This window comes from Zingiber officinale, chromosome 7B (genome assembly GCF_018446385.1).
Source record: "Zingiber officinale cultivar Zhangliang chromosome 7B, Zo_v1.1, whole genome shotgun sequence".
In the NCBI taxonomy this organism is placed as follows: Eukaryota; Viridiplantae; Streptophyta; class Magnoliopsida; order Zingiberales; family Zingiberaceae; genus Zingiber; species Zingiber officinale.
Genome location: NC_055999.1, coordinates 44,104,162 through 44,120,869, shown reverse-complemented (window position 1 = coordinate 44,120,869; position 16,708 = coordinate 44,104,162). Strand labels below are relative to the sequence as shown.

Genomic DNA, 16,708 nt, shown 5'->3' with positions numbered 1-16,708 from the left:
GTATACTCGGGGAACCTTAGGGTAATCCTTTAATCCAACTTTCTAGAGTTGCTTTTTTATTTAAATGGCGTTAACACTTGGGTAAAGTCCCCGGTGCGATCTTCGTAGGGTTGTGTCAAACTTTAGTTAGAAATTCTACAAAGTGTAAGCATGAAGGTAAGGAGATGAACAATACATATAGATATTAACTAGCATCATAATGAAACCAAACTCCTAGAATCACTTCCCCTAAACCAACTTCTCTCTAAAATCCCTCTCTCTTAACTCTCTCTTGCCTTCAGGCTCTCAACCAATCTTTCTACCATCTAGATAATTTGCTGTACAGAGTCAACTAATTCTTAATCAACAGTTTAATAACAAAATCATGCACTTACAGTTTCATAAGGGGGGTGAATCACGTGTATTTAAAAAACATAATCTTTTTGAAAACTTAAAGAAAAAGTGAGTGTGCAGCAGAATAAAAGAAAAGAAACATGAGAAAAATAGAACACAGTTAGTTACTTGGTTCAGAGTATTCGACAACTCCTACACCAAGATTCAGGATCCTTGGACATATCTGTTGGTACCCCAAGGTTGTTTTGATGTGATAAGATAAGTTAGGTTAGGTCCTGTTGTGTTTAATCCTGTGTCTAAGTGTGCATGAATTTAGGAGCATAAGATGTCGAGCAAAAGACGCAGCTAGCGAGAAGGACGATACGGTAAAGAGCCGACGAGCTCGGTTGTTTGAGGGGCGAGGTGCTGCGGAAGAGTATGTAGGCGAACGAGAAGGAGGCACGCGGAGTTTCCGAAGGACGAGAAGCCAGAGTGGAAACTTGCTTGAGAAGGTTGGAAGTTAGGTTCAGGTGAGTCCTATTCCGGATAACCGAAATCATTCAAGCGAGCGGAGTCAAAGCGGAAGACCCGGACCGAAGCAAGCGGAGCTAAAGCTGGAGGCCCACATAGAAAGTCAACAAAATGTTGACTTTCTCCTTTGGGACACTCGGAACCATTCTGGGCGCCTGGATCAGTCTGGGGCGCCCGGACCAGTCCAGGACGCCTGGAACCCTTTCGGACGCCGGGAACCCAAGTTTTATCAGTTTCGACATGACCTTTGGCCATTGCATCAGCGATAGAGTTCTATCCCACTCTAGGCGCCTGGAACCCTTCCAAGCGCCCCGAGTAGGGCTATATAAGCAGCCCTGCTCACAGAAGCTAAGAACAACAAGAATTATTCAAGCAACACTTATACACACTTCTTTGTCTGTTTTAGCTTCGTCTTTCTATGTTTCATTGCTGTAAAGAGACTTCTCCAGCTGAAGGAGAAATTAGTGTGACTTTATTCCTTGGATTAACAACCTTTGCAGTTGTAACCAAGTAAAATTCTCTGTGTCTCTGTCTTTTCGGTTTATTTCTTATTTTGTCTATGCAAGTGTTTTATTCTAAGTTATAAGTACGAGAAAGGTATTTATTTTGTGTAATTTGTGCATGGGCTATTCATCCCCCTCTAGCCGGCCGCCAATGATTCTAACAAGTGGTATAAGAGCTAGGACGCTTCAGGAGAACTAATCGCCAAATGAAGCACACGAGATGGCTGGACTGAGCATTTGCCCACCAAAGTTCGACGGGGAGTTCGTGAGCTAGAAAAAGAAAATAGAGGTATTCTTTAAAACCGACTTTGAATTACTTTTAATACTGAAATTTGATTTTGCAGCACCCAAAGGCAAGGAAGAATACTAGTGGACGAAGAAAAAGCAGGCCAACTTCGTGACAAATGGCAAAGCAAAGTTTCATCTGCTGAGCGTCCTACCGCCACAAGAACTCAACCAGATCGATGCTTACGACTCAACAAAGGAGCTTTGGGAGAAGTTCCTTGAGCTACATGAAGGGATGTCCGAAGCCAAACTCGTGAAACAGGATCTGCTAAGGAATCAATTAAGCAACATAAAATTGGAAGCAGAAGAAACCGTTGTACATCTTCACTCAAGAATGAAGGAACTAATCACCGGACTCACAAATCTAAAAAAAACGTAAGTAACCAAGATTCACTAAGGTATGCACTTAACGCATTTCCTAAAACTACCGAGTGAACATCATTAGTAGATGCTTACTATATATCAAAAGATTTAGAATCTGTTACCTTAAAAGAAATGTATTCAACATTTGAAGTCCATGAAACAAGATGTGCAGATCTGAAGAAGGGGTTGAAGCACAACATTGCCCTTAAGGCAAAGATGGATGAACATGATTCAGAATCCTCTCTCGGTGACAACGAAATGATAATGATGGTAAGATAATTTAAAAAATTATTTAAATCTAGAAAAACTAACCATCTGCAAGGTAGAAAGAAAAGAACAATCAGATGCTACCACTGCAATGAAGAAAGACATGTTAAAGATAACTGTCCTAAATTAAAGAACAAGGACAAGGGTAAGAACAAGAAGCCCGTCCAAACGAACAAACATAAAAAGCTGAAGGAGACGTGGGATGAAACGTCGTCCGAATAAGAGATTGAGGCTTTCTCCAGACTTGTGTTAATGGTAAGTCATCAAGACGATGAAAATGAGGCAAGCTCTCATTCAAAATAAGCATCAAGAGCATCGATGAATGGGGAGCGACATTGGAAGAAAGCAGTAGTTCAAGGGAAGTTATGGATAACAAGATCGACAAGGTAAGTCAGGTACGATCTCTTCCTCCCGATAAGTTATTTAAATTTATTAAGTTATTATCTAAAGACTGTTGAAAATTAGAAAAAGAAAATAAAGAATTAAAGTTAATTCTAATCAAATCTTGCTTATTAAAAGATTTTGAAAAATTAAAATTGAAAAATGATAAATTGAAGATACAAGTAGAAAACTTGAAAAACCATACATGTTTAACTGTTCAAACTCAAAATTTTAAAAGACTAAGTTGGTATCTTAGATTTCATAGGGGTCAAATTAGAAAATTTTTTAAAAGTTATGTGCCCCCAAAATTTCTGATTAATCCTGTAGGAAGGAACTTATATTGGGTTTCAAAAACTTGTATAAATTAAAAGTTTAATTGGACTTAGGGCTTTCAGAGAGTAGATTAAATGTTTGATTTCCTTAAGAGGCTTTGTCTAGAAAGTAGTTGTTGCTACAATAACTAAGAAGGGCATATTACCTCCCCACAGTCTGGAAGCCAATTAATAAAATAAAATATTTAATTGACTAAATGACAAAATATTTAATTATAATTAATGCTTTAAAATAGTTACTCAAACATTTTTTTTACTTAGATTTTTTTTACTTAGAATTTTTTTTTACAAAAATTAAAATTTTCTAAAATTATTGCAAATTTTTTTAAGTGCTATCAAATTATTTTCAAAGTTTTTAAAAAAAAATTGATAAGTTTTAAAATAAAATTATTGGAAAATTAGAGTTTTTTTTAAAAAAAAAACACTTAGATTTCTTTTGGTACCCCATTTTTTATGTGATCAAAGGGGGAGAAAGGAAGATTAAGTCTAGGAGGAGATAGTTTAAACTGTTTTAAATTTTTGCACTTTAAATTGCAAATTTATTTCTTTTACTTTATGTTAGTTTACCCTAACTTAGCTTGGGTTGCTCACATCAAAAACAGGGAGATTGTTGGTACCCCAAGGTTATTTTGATGTGATCAAACAAGTTAGGTCAGGTCTTGTTGTGTTTAATCCTGTGTCTAAGTGTGCAGGAACTTAGGAGCACAAGATGTTGAGCAATAGACGCAGCTAGCGTGAAGGACGACACAGGAGAGAGCCGATGAGCTCGGTGCGTCTGAGGGATGAGGTGCTGTTGAAGAGTACGCAGGCGGACGAGAAGGAGGCGCGCGACATTTTCGAGGGACGAGAAGCTAAAGCGGAAGTTTGCTTGAGAAGGCCGGAAGTTGGGTTCGAGTGAGCCCTATTCCGGATGGCCGAAATCACCCAAGCGAACGGAGTCGGAGCGGAAGACCCAGACCGAAGCAAGCAGAACCAAAGCTAGAGGCTCGGAGTGAAAGTCAACAAAATGTTGACTTTCTCCTTTGGGGCGCTCGGAAACATTTCGGGCTCCTAGAACCATTCCAATGCTCGGAGCAGTCCGGGGTGCCTGAAACCCAAGTTTTATAAGTTTCGACGTGACCTTTGACCGTTTGCGTCAGGGATAGAGTTCTATCCCACTTCAGGCGCCTGGAACCCTTCCAGGCGCCCTGAGCAGGGTTATATAAGCCGCCCTGCTCCCAGAAGCTAAGAATAACAAGAATTATTCAAGCAACACTTGTACATGCTTCTTTGTATGTTTTAGCTTCGTCTTTCTGTGCTTCATTGCTGTAAAGAGGTTTCTTCGCCTGAAGGAGAAATTAGCGCGACTTTATTCCTTGGATTAACAACCTCCCCGGTTGTAATCAAATAAAATTCTTTGTCTCTGTCTTTTCACTTTATTTCTTATTTCATCTATGCAAGTGTTTTATTCTAAGTTATAAGTTTGAGAAAGGTATTTGTTTTGTGTAATTTGTGCAAGGGCTATTCACCTCTCTCTAGTCGACCGCTAAGGGTCTTAACACTATCAATGGACAATCCACTAAATTCTCTACCCATAAACTCCCGGTAGAGCAATTGAATATATACAAGAATAAAGAGATAGAAAAATGTAACAACTCTACACTTTTATTTTGTAAGTACATAAATAAGCACAATAGTAAATTCGTTACCAACACGAAAGATGGAGATCCATATGCGCTGTTGGTGTTAGTTTTCCAGCAATGGCCGGGTACAATAAAGTAGTAGTATAGCTAGCTACGTGTAAAGACAAAGTTGCAGAACGATAGTTAGAGCTCATGTGGAAATTGTGTTCGAGTTGCTAGTTGAATAGGGCATTTAAAGAATGTTGAGGGCTCCTCCAACTCCATCTGAGATGTCTCCAACCTCAAATTTGATCTAAAAATCTTCAACCTTTATCATTTCCGAAATTTACGATTTTATCCATGCGAGGGCACTTCCAAGCTCTCCAAGACACCTTCAATGCACTCTAAGATGCCTCCAACATGCTCTAGGACGCCTTCGAGCAACAAACTTCTATCCTCGAAGTTTACCTATGTGTGGGCGCCTCCACAGGGTCTAGGGCACCTCCGCAACTCCGAGGCATCTTCTCGTAGCTCTGAGGCACCTCAAATACTGTTCATTAGAGGTGATTATTTGTAATTCAATCGTGTAAGTTAATGTTAGCCCAATAATAAAAAATAACCTATAAAATAAAATTGACACAGTTAAAAAATAATTATTAATTAGATCATATTTTTCTAAGAGCAGGATTTAGTCATAGTTTCAGCTTACACTTCCAAAAATGACTTTAAGTTAAATCAGCGCTTATAGTCCATTAGGACTTGTCTTCACTGGATCACTCTCCTCCAATGCCTTATATTCATTTACCGTTTGCAGTCACTTGACTTGCTTCTTAATCCATCAGGTATTCCTACCAGTTGTTAAGTCCGGAGGCCCTTGGACTTCAGCCAGCTGTCAGGTTTTGTAGATCCAGCTGGACTTCCTGTCAGATATCATATCATACTTTGATCTATCTAGACTTCATGCCAGTTATAAGGTTCTCAGACTTAACTGGATTTCAGTTTAATGTCAAAACTTCTCGACCCATCAATTCTGATGTACTCGGTAAAAAAATTTAACCATTTATTATTCACTAAAATAAAAATTCAATTATTAGTGTAAACTTACACTAACAATAATAGTAAAAACATGATAACGATCCTGTCAATTGTAGGGCCTGGCCGACAGTGAAATTGTTGTCGATGGAATATATTGTTCGCTTCTATCCAATTTTAGGTAGATCATTTAAAGAAAAAATCAATCCCCCAATGAGAAAAAGTGTCTTGAGTCTTACACAATTTATCCTTTGAAGTAGTAGTTTAGCATTTAAAGAGAATAAATGAGAAAAGGCAAGCAATTAAAGAAGTGGGCGGTCACGGGCGGTCCATGATATTAGAAAGCAATCGAAGGAAAAATCTAAACAAAATTCATTTGGAGGGAAAGTTCAAAACAGCAATATTTATTAATTATAATAATTATTTTAAAAAACATATTTTGAACTTTATTAATTATGTTCCGTCCAAAATAATTTTGTTCTGGACATGAGAAAAATCAAAAGCAACGTTGGCTTGCACAGAATGAGAACGAAAAAATAAAATAAAATGATTAAAAGTGAAAGAATAATTTCTTTTTCTTCCTTCTTTACTTTGCCTCCAATCAAACTTGCTAAGTCAAAAAAGACTTTATAAAGTTTTCTTAAAATATAATGTAATATAATATTTCTTATTAAACTTATTACAATCGTTTAAGTTTTTAATAAAATTTTAATATTTATAATTGTCACTAAGATGGTGATATTGTGTATCCAATAATGTTGGAATATATGGAAATGATCTTTTGTAGATGTTTTATCGTATTCAAATTTGCAAATAGATTTATGTTTGAGATATTTATTTATTCAGATATAATTTTATTGATATCTAAATGAATGATTCATTTGTATAGTAAAATGTATATAAAAAATGGGAAGAAATAAATAAATAAAAAAGGCACATTTTCACCATAATAATAGTTTTGTTTCAAAATTATCAAAATTATACCTTAATTAATATATTTGTTATTTTTAAAATATATTTATTTCAATATTATTATAACAGTTAAGATAATTACTCTAATGCAAAATTGTTTAAATTTAATAAATAATATTCTCTATGAAATAGTATTATATTATAATATTTTTATTGATTTATTAAAATTCTCAAAATTATCAAAATCTGTTCAAAATACTTTGAAGCCTTATAAGGACTATAGTCATATATTTTTGATATAACATTACCACATTTATTTAATTAATTTTGTAAATCAATTTATTTTAATAGGTATTTATTTTCAAAATAAAAACAAAATATTAGAATTAAACTCTATTTGAATATAAAATATATTCAGTTGCTATGTTAATATTTTTTAAAAAGGAGCATCGTTTTCATAAGCCATAATAAGTGTTTTTTTTCATTGTTTCCTACAAAAAAAATTATATAAGAAGTATTAAATAAGATATAATATTATTTTATAAGTTCAGGCAATTGTACATATTTTAAAAAAGAAAATGCATCCCCCACCGACCCGTTCGCCACTTTTCCGGTTGTCGCGCAGGGGTTGAAAAAAAAAAGCGGAGATTTTGGCTAGACTTTCCGATCAAAGAGTTCAAAGAACTAGTTTTGATTTTTTCTTCCGTCTCTCTGGACCTCGATTGAGTGAGAGAGACCTCTGATTCTGGTGGAGTAGGAATGGCGGAGGGCGGCGGAGCTGGAGAAGCCGCGTCCGGTGACATGAAGCTTGAGTTCACTCCCACATGGATTGTCGCCTCTGTTTGCTTCATCATCATCTTCGTTTCGCTGTTCGTCGAGCGCCTCCTCCACCGCCTCGGAAAGGTCGCTTCTTTTCTCTCTCTCCCGTTCTTCTTCTTGCGTACTCTACATTGTGAAATTTGGCAATCTTTCAGGTCCTCAAGAGGAAGAACCAGAAGCCTCTCTTCGACGCCCTCCAGAAGGTGAAAGAAGGTACCTTGCGCTGCCATTTCTTCCTTTTCTCCCTAGATCGGTTGGTTTGTGTGTCATATTTTCTAAAAACGGGAAGTTGGGGTTTTGGGGGGCAGAGTTAATGCTTCTGGGGTTCATTTCGCTGCTGCTCACGGTGCTCCAGGGTGCGATCCAAAAGATCTGCATCCCTCAAGGATGGACCCACCACATGCTTCCCTGCAAGAGGGAGGATTCCACTGACAACCATGGTACTTCCCACTTCCAGTCTGTGTTTTCTGCTGGCATCTATGGAGGCCATCGAAGGCTGCTCTCAGGGGGTGGATCGGAGGCATCTCATTGCTTGAACAAGGTTTGTTCGGTGCCACACCATGTTTATTTATGTAACTTATGTTTCTATCTGAGTTTTTATTTAGTTTTCTTCGAGTTAACAAGTAAATTTTGAGTATGGTCTTCCAGATGTACTATAGTTTCTGTGGGCATGTCACCAAATCTCCTCATTCCATGTTCTACCCTTTCATGAAAGATTAATCAATATTTTTTTATGAGTTTTGTGAACTATAGTAGCATTTAGAGGTCCCTAATATGTCATACTTAGATTATATGCAAAATACTTCGGGAACGAGTTGAGAAATGTCTTTTATATATAATGATGAACTTAGTTATCTTGGTTAAAGTTGATAAGGGAAGATGTGTAACTAATTATCTGCTGATCTTTGTCTCATCGAATAATCCTCTAATACTTGAGATGAATGGCGTAAATAATGATGTTTAGACTTATGCTATGATCCTATCCTACACTGTTTTCCTTATAAGAATGAACGCTAGACACAATTCGAGTTTAGTCACTTATGACAGTTTTGTATATTGCTTTGCGAAGCATTTTAAGTAGGTCCATAAGTCCATTTGAGTCAGTGATTTTCAAAAGTTTTTATTTTTTCAATTCATAAGCTAAAAGAGAAGAATGAGTCACTTCTTTGGTAATAATAGAGTAAAAGGGAAACCATTTCTCTCCTGTCAGTCTTGCATCTTTCATTTCTTGCTTACTATAGCACATTGGGCCACATCATATTTATCAACTGTTTCACTCTTTTCCTGTTTTATCATCTTATTAATTTTTTTTTTTTCCTTCCAGTGAAATTCTCTAGTATTATATATCCTTTTGGAATGATGTTATTAGCAGTCTTTCTTCTCAGAAAAAAGGAAAACTTTTCATATCATTTTTTTCAATTAATTCTTTCTAGTGAAATATGCTAATGACAGTTAATCTATAGTTGACATCCCCTTAGCTAACCCCCAAATTGTTGGGACAAATGATATTTGAAGATGATAATTCCTACCTTCAATGTTATTGTGTAATAGCAAATTATATATAGCACATTTTCTATGTATATCCTTATTTCTTATCCTTGTCTGTTTATGCACTAATAATATATTTATGATTTTACTGGTTCTTTCTATGCAGGGAAAAGTTCCATTGTTGTCGCTTGAGGCAATACATCAACTTCATATCTTTATCTTTGTACTGGCAGTCACTCATGTTGCTTTTAGTGCCCTAACTATGCTTTTAGGAGGAGCCAAGGTATAAACTTTCATTAATTTGCTTGTTGGCTGTTTAATAGATATTCACAAAAGAACTTATTTTTAAGAATCTTTAGCTGTAACCACCCATTTTGTTTTTTTGAATCAGATTCGTCAATGGAAGCAATGGGAGGAATCTATCCAGCAAGAAACCAAAGAAAATGGTATGCTTTGGGCCTTCAGCTTGATATTGGCTTAATGTGGTAGTCAGATGCAAGACTTCACTTTGTCTGTTTGTCAAAGCATACTAGTTACTGATCTTATCATCTTTAGGTGTAGCTCCAAAAAGGGTAAGGCATGTGAATCAAATTCAATTTATCAGAGACCGCTTCAAGGGTATTGGTGCAAACTCAGTGATCATGAGTTGGTTGGTAAGTTTTGATCATACCTTGGAATATACTTGAGATTAAATTGTGTATTTGTCATGTATTCCTTACTTTAGCTGTATTTTGTTGAACTTGGGACATTGAAGCTGCAAATCTGAAATGACACTTTCTTTTCTTCTGAAAACTCAGTGTGGGTTTTATCTTAGGTCTCCAACAATGCATGCAGTAACTAAAATGTAAACACAGCCATCTATTTTCTTTAAGCTGCAACTCTGGACTCTCTACTGTGAGTGGTATCAATCTTTTTTTTGTCTTCTTTGAGCACAAAAATCTACTCATGTTAAGTACACATTCTTGGACTTGGATTTGCTCCATTTGATTCAATGTTCTCAACCACTCTTCTGTAGTTGCGTTACATGGTATCATATGTAAGATTCTTCCAGAGCACTGTCACGGAGGTGTAAAACCTTCTTCAAATATGCCAATCCTTTAAATTTCTTCAAACATTGAAGTTCACTTTTTCTTTAAATAAAAATTTACTCTCTTTTAAGTGCTTGGAATTTTAATATCTTCTACCTACAATTGGAAGTCAGACTATCCGAACAAACTTGAAGGTGATCTTATGATTCATCAAGAAACTAGCATCAATCTTGTAATAAACTTGATGGTGATTCTATGCATGGTTTAAAATTTTGAGCCATATCAGAGTTTTGGTTTATGACTAGAAGATATGGTTTCGGTATCATATTGTGCTGTGCCGATTTAAATGTAAAATATGTTAGTTAAAAAAATATTATTATAATATTTGATTACTATAAATATTTACTATTATGTTAAACTAATATTTTAAAAATTAGTATTAAGTAAAAATTAATTTAGGATTAACTAAAATCTAGACATGATGATTAGGATCAAAAGGTTTAAATTAAATTGTATTTAATTTATTTTAATTAGATTAAGAAGATAAAATTTATTTAAATATAGATGATGATATAGTAGAGATAGAGCTCGATGGCGTAAAAGGATTCATACAGCTGACCTCACCTAGTGGAAAAGGTTTGATTTTTGTTGTTGTTGTATATTTAAGGAGAAAAGGAATAAAACAAAATAAAAAATAATTTTTTTCGTGAGTTTAAGGATGAAAAAATATGGGGAAGAAAAAGAAAGAATTAACTATTACAACTACTACAATAATAACCAAGCTTTATCGCACTAGGTGAGGTCAGCTATATAAATCCTTCTACGCCATTGGACTTTTCCCCTACTATATCATCATTTATATTTAAATAAATTTTATATTATTAAGAATTAACTATATATATTTTAATAGAAAGAATTAACTATTAAAAAAAATTAATAGTTAAAAAATTAAAATTGAAAAAAATTGCATAAAAATAAAAAAATTAAATCGAAAATAAAACTCATCCTTGCGCAGTCGCGGGGCCTTGTTCGAGCAGCGTAAGTCATTTGTGTGGCTGTAGGGCCTTGAGCGAGGCGTCTGTGAGGCTGTGGGGTCTTGCGCGAGGCATTAGCAAGGCCACAAGGTTTTGCATGAGGCCTCAGAGAGGTCGCGTGGCCTCTGTGCGACCGAGTGGCCTTTGTGCGGTCGGGTGGCCTTTGTGCGACCGGGTGGCCCCTGTGCAACCGGGGTGGCCTTTGTACGGTCCGGTGGCCTTTGTGCGGCCGGGTGGCCTCCGTGCGGCCGCGTGGCCTTGTATGGGGCATGCCGGTGTTGCCGTTGTGCCAGTCAGTCAACGGGTAGAATAAGATGTTTTAACTGTGCCACCTGGCATGATACGAGATTTTAAACCATAATTCTATGATTCATCTAAGAAATTAGCATTAACTTTTAACTGTGCCACCCAATTTTTCTATGAATTATAATAAGATCTAAACTTATTATAATTTTCTTTGTATATTATATATATGAGGATTTGTCACTTTAAGTTACTATCAGTTTCTTTGGAAGATACTCCTAACACACCTTTGAGAATGGCAGTATGACTCCATTTATCTGGGATGTTATTGCAGTCACAATCTTCTTTCTCTTGCTTCTGGTTTAACTATGAATATGATGATATCTTGTGTCTTGAAGCTCATGCATTCATTAATCAGCGGATTAGAAGATATGTGAAATAATACTCCTTTTGGATTTTGCAGCATTCATTTGTCAAACAATTCTACGGGTCGGTCACAAAATCTGATTACACCACCATGAGGCTGGGTTTCATCATGGTAAACAATATTCTGGGACCCAAAGTTAATAGTTCATTTTTGTTGCATAGTGTTCACTTTAAAAGTGTCAATCACTAATCTAAATCTGTATGGTTGTGCCTAGCTGATTTTGGAACTACACATGTTTTCTATTAATATTTGAATCCTCTTCCATTTCTAGACTCATTGCAAAGCCAATCCAAAGTTTGACTTCCACAAGTATATGATTCGGGCACTTGAAGCTGATTTCAAGAAAGTTGTTGGTATAAGGTAATTTAAATCATAAAGCAATTTTTGACACTTAACCCTGTTATAATGATAAGATTTTTCTAATTCATGAAACTTATCATCTTAAACAATAACGTGTTAAAATGCTTTTATTATATGGTCCTTATATTTCTCTTTCTTTTCAGTTGGTATCTCTGGGTGTTTGTCTTCATTTTCTTGTTGCTGAATGTTAATGGTAAGATACCATCCAGAGTTTTCATTTTTTAAGGGAAATTTTCTTTTGTATTTTTTTTATGTCTACACACAAATTTCAAGATTGTGCAGATTTATGTAGGAATTTTGTTTAGGTTCTTTTTAAAATACCAAAACTTTTGTGCTGCAAATATCCAGAGGTACACATAAGGTGGAATAAAAATTGGCCAAAATTTTTACAAAGTGGACAGTCTCATCTGCGTCTATTTTTTTATTCAGTAACATGAATCTCTATGGATCTGTTTGAGGTCCTAGTCTTGTATTTGTCTCTGTGAAGGGAAGAGGAATCTCTTGTACTTTCTTGTGATTTTTTTTTTGAAGCTGTTCCTTCTCTTTTCTATTATTATTATCTCACTTTCCGATATTTTTTACTATCTATTCTTGTTTTCTTCATTGCGATAATGGTCGTGCCTATATATAGGCACATGAGACCTTGTTTGGAGCTCAAACTTTAACTTCTCTTGGCTTGGAATCGATATGTGAGACCAAGCTAGTGAAATTTATTCGCTGATTTTGATGTAAACATGCTTTGTTAGGACCATTTCTTGTAAAGTAATTTTTGCCAAATTGTGAGATGGTTTCATCATCCAAGCCAAAACAAACTACATCCTCTGAGATGAATAGCTTCTTGGAGACAATAAAAACTGTCTCCAAGCCAAGACAAACTTCATCCTTATCTTGTAGGAGAAGAAAAAAGGCTGTCTCCAGCAAGTGAATGGTAGTCGTGTATGGAAGAACAATTACTTTGGAGGGATGATCAATCTGTAGCAGGACACTGTGATGTAAACTTGAAATTGAACTCGTCATATGATGATCAGTAATGATATTTCTGTCACAACTAATTTATTTTTGGATATTATTTCCTAATGATGTTTTTAAGTTTATCTTATGGTTTCCAAATGACCCTTTGGGGCTTTAGGTTGTAGGCTGAAAACAAGATAACTCACCAATCTCTGATAAAGTCATTCATCGTGAAGGAGAAAATGCTCAATCTGGCAGGCTCAGTTAGAGATGATTGATTTAGGGTAGCTGTTGCCTTTTTTCCCCCTACATTAATACATCAGTTTCTGGACCCCATTGATCTACTATTGCACATCACCTTCTATGAGCGTGACTTCAAAACTACCCTCAAGACCATCCACTTAATAATATAGATCTGAGGAACTGATGGAGATTATAATGGTTAATCAAGTCCAAAGAGTGTTAAATAAGATTTAGGTTTGAAGGTGAGTTAGTATTTGTATGACCTCTGACTATTAAAGTTGACACAAAATAACAAACAAGATGATATCTGTATGTCCTCTCACCCCAAGATTTAGCAATGTCTATCTGTTGTGGTATATTGGTACCTGACCAGAACAATTGTGTTAGAACCATGCAGGTGTCCTGGCACGTGGTGCTAACACCAATTAGGAGACAGGTTCCAAGAGAACTATTTCATGTGGATCATGCTTTGTCCATGTTGATCCAACGATCCTATTTCGACAAGTAGAACAATATGTTTCATCCGTGCCAAAGGAAAAGGAATGACATTTCCACCCATGCTCTCCCCTCCACTAGATTGCTTCATCTAGCTAGACAGAAGTGAGCTCATTCAGAAGCTAACATCAGGGTCTCATTTACTATCTCTACATTGTAACATTGTAGCATTGTAGCAAAAGATGATTACGCTCATCTTAGATGCTCCTTATAGCATGTCCTTAGGTTATGTGAAGGGAGGTAAATCACGGGTCAGCTTATAGCCGATGATCGCTAAGTGGCTAAGGGGTGGGAGGAGTTTTTCCCCGAGGGCATGTGCCGCAAGAAATTGATCCCTGTCCTATTGTAGCAAATCTACCTCCCTCTAGTTAACTGGGCGACCCGTGGGGACCATTTGCTATCTCTACATAGGAAGACAAAAAGAGGGAAATTTAATTGAAAAATAAAAGAAGAGAAAAAAAATGTATGGAAGATCTGCTGAGAAGTAAAAAAAAACAAGAGGATACAAGCATTGCCTTGGATAGATCTCGACAAAAATTCATTCATATTAGTGGATCATCAGATTGCTACTGCGTTCCAATTTATGTTATTATCATGGTTATCTTTTGTCCTTGTACCATTATATTATAGCCTTCAAATAAACTTTTCTACTGTTATGCAATTTCAGATTATCACAACATTGATATCAGAGTAAGAAAATTTGTTCTCACTTAACTCCATATTCAATTTTGAAATATATAGTCAAACCTACTTCAATGGAATCAAAGTTTTATTTATTTTTTACTCTCTACATATATTATGCTTATGCTGTTACATTCAACTCGTGATTATTGTGAGAAGGTATGAAACTACTGGTTTAGCATTGCTCCTAGGATATTCTGTGCAACAACATTATCCGTCCAATAAATAGTTAGCCATCCTTTATTCAGGGTTCCGCTGGACTGTGTTTATGCTCATTGAGAGGACTTGAGAAACCTGTTTTTTCTTGTGCAGGTTGGCACACATACTTTTGGATATCATTCATCCCTCTGATTGTAAGTCTTCTTCCACAGAACTTGTAATTTATGTAGATTTGCCATAGCCTACTTCTGGCATCTTTAGGTCCCTTTGTTTCACCGAACATATTTTTTTGGACAATGCTTTCCTCATTTTCAGTGTTTGGCATGACAGAACAGAATCGATGGAAATTTTTTTCCTTGCCAACTTGAAAATATGAGTATGGTAAGAGAAAATGATGTGTGCAAAATGAGTGGAAAATGTTTTCCTCCAGCGGTATGTGAAATCTCTACTGTCCACCCCCACCCTTATCTTATGAGGCTTACCCTGTAGTCTGTGAGGCCTCTCCCCCTTCATCATTGATCACTAGCTCTCCTTCACCCTTGACCATGAGTCAACTACAATTGCGAGCCCTCTCCATCTCTGCCATTATCTATGTACCACCCTTTGCCCTCAACTGTAGACTGTAAGCCCCCCTTTCCTCTCCATTTCAACTGCAAGTTCCCTCCATCATCCATCATCTATCATCTGTAAGCTTCTTTGTGGGGAAGAAGCTGTGCCAGAGAAGGAACAATATTTTTTCCCTCGGCGTATAGTAGTTGACTATTGGTACACTAACTTTTTCTTGTGTAAAAGTTTTCCTTGTAAAAATTCCCAGAAAATATTTTACATAGATACAATATTTTACATGAAACAAACGGATCTTTGGTGAGAGGCACAAGTAGTTGACTATTGGTACACATAACTTTTTCTTAGTATCTAGTGATTTTAACTTTATTTGTACTTCTGCAGCTGCTGCTTGCTATTGGCACTAAACTGGAGCATGTGATTACCCAGTTGGCTCATGAGGTTGCTGAAAAACATTCTGCGATTGAAGGAGATTTGGTCGTCAAACCATCCGATGATCACTTCTGGTTCCACCAACCACGCATTGTCCTGTACTTGATACACTTTATCCTGTTTCAAAATGCCTTTGAGATTGCATTTTTCTTCTGGATTTTTGTAAGTAGCCTTTACAATCCACTTCATGCATGGTAAAGAAGGGAAAGTAACAGATTAATTTTCCCATGTAGACCACATATGGCTTCAATTCATGCATCATGGATCGGGTCAGTTTTATAGTCCCCAGACTTGTCATTGGGTAGGTCAAAATGTCTAATGTTTTTTACACTTGAAACTCAATACATGAGTGTCGTGTTTGGTTCTAAATGCAGATATTTTTTATGCAGGGTTATCATTCAACTCCTCTGCAGCTACAGCACACTACCCCTCTATGCTATTGTCACCCAGGTAACAAATATACACTTGATACCCTTGTTCTGATCCAGTAGATTGATGCTATAACTGAAACTTCTATTTCGGTTAAAGATGGGAAGTTACTTCAAGAGAGCTATATTCGACGAGCATGTGCAAGAGGGGCTTCTAGGTTGGGCACAAAATGTAAAGAGGCACAAGGGTGGAAAGGCGGGCAATGGGCTCGCCAAAACAAACAAAAATGAGAATGAATCTTTGAGGCAGGTTGAGATGGAAAGGTTGGACGGACAGAGGGCAGTTTACAACCTGGAAGAAGGAAGAGCTGGAGTTAACTAGATCAAGTATATCTATGATCAAATAGCCTAGCATATATATACACACACATATTATCCTATACTGTCATCAATGCGAATCATATTATCTCTTTTGTATGTTATTCCTTGTTGTATCGGTAGAAATCAAACGAAAGCTCGACTGCTCCAGTGGAGTTTTCTAGTTAGAGGTATCCTTTTGAGATATGAGAGTTGTATGGATATATGTTAATGTTGGATTTGTTTTGTTTCTATGAGGGCCAGTTCACAAGCACCATTGTTTATAAGCACCCGTTTACTGTATTTTTTTGTTATAATTTTCCCCTGAAAATTAAAGAATTGATACTAACAAGGTCAGAGAAGGGTGGTCTCCCTCCTCTTGTAGGATGTGAGAACTCCCTTGACCCTAGACATTACTAAGTCAGGATTCAAACCTCATTGGTCACGAGGACTGCTGGTTAATTGGTAAGTCATCCCCCCCCTCCCCAAGTGTCCTTTACGCAACTAAAAGCTTCAACCGAAAGTTCGAACATGATTCAT

The 16,708-nt window shown here is 36.4% G+C and overlaps 1 protein-coding gene across 1 annotated transcript; it reads left to right on the top strand.

Moving 5' to 3' along the window:
* Positions 1–7,114: 7,114 nt before the first annotated feature.
* On the top strand, positions 7,115–16,439 carry LOC122005715 (MLO-like protein 1). Its single transcript, XM_042560854.1, has 14 exons — positions 7,115–7,422; positions 7,494–7,551; positions 7,647–7,879; positions 8,993–9,109; positions 9,218–9,272; positions 9,382–9,479; positions 11,595–11,669; positions 11,830–11,918; positions 12,062–12,111; positions 14,601–14,641; positions 15,396–15,605; positions 15,677–15,744; positions 15,833–15,893; positions 15,972–16,439. Exons 1-14 carry the CDS (start codon positions 7,279–7,281, stop codon positions 16,191–16,193), a joined length of 1,521 nt encoding a protein of 506 aa, XP_042416788.1. The 5' UTR covers positions 7,115–7,278; the 3' UTR covers positions 16,194–16,439.
* The last annotated feature ends 269 nt before the right edge of the window (positions 16,440–16,708 follow it).

Bases quoted from the DNA above. Each gene is read 5' to 3' on its own strand.
- LOC122005715 (XM_042560854.1), top strand. From the start codon at position 7,279: ATGGCGGAGGGCGGCGGAGCTGGAGAAGCCGCGTCCGGTGACATGAAG. The intron at 12,112-14,600 runs GTAAGATACCAT...TTTCTTGTGCAG, and splicing joins CTTGTTGCTGAATGTTAATG to GTTGGCACACATACTTTTGG. The intron at 15,606-15,676 runs GTAAGTAGCCTT...TTTCCCATGTAG, and splicing joins CATTTTTCTTCTGGATTTTT to ACCACATATGGCTTCAATTC.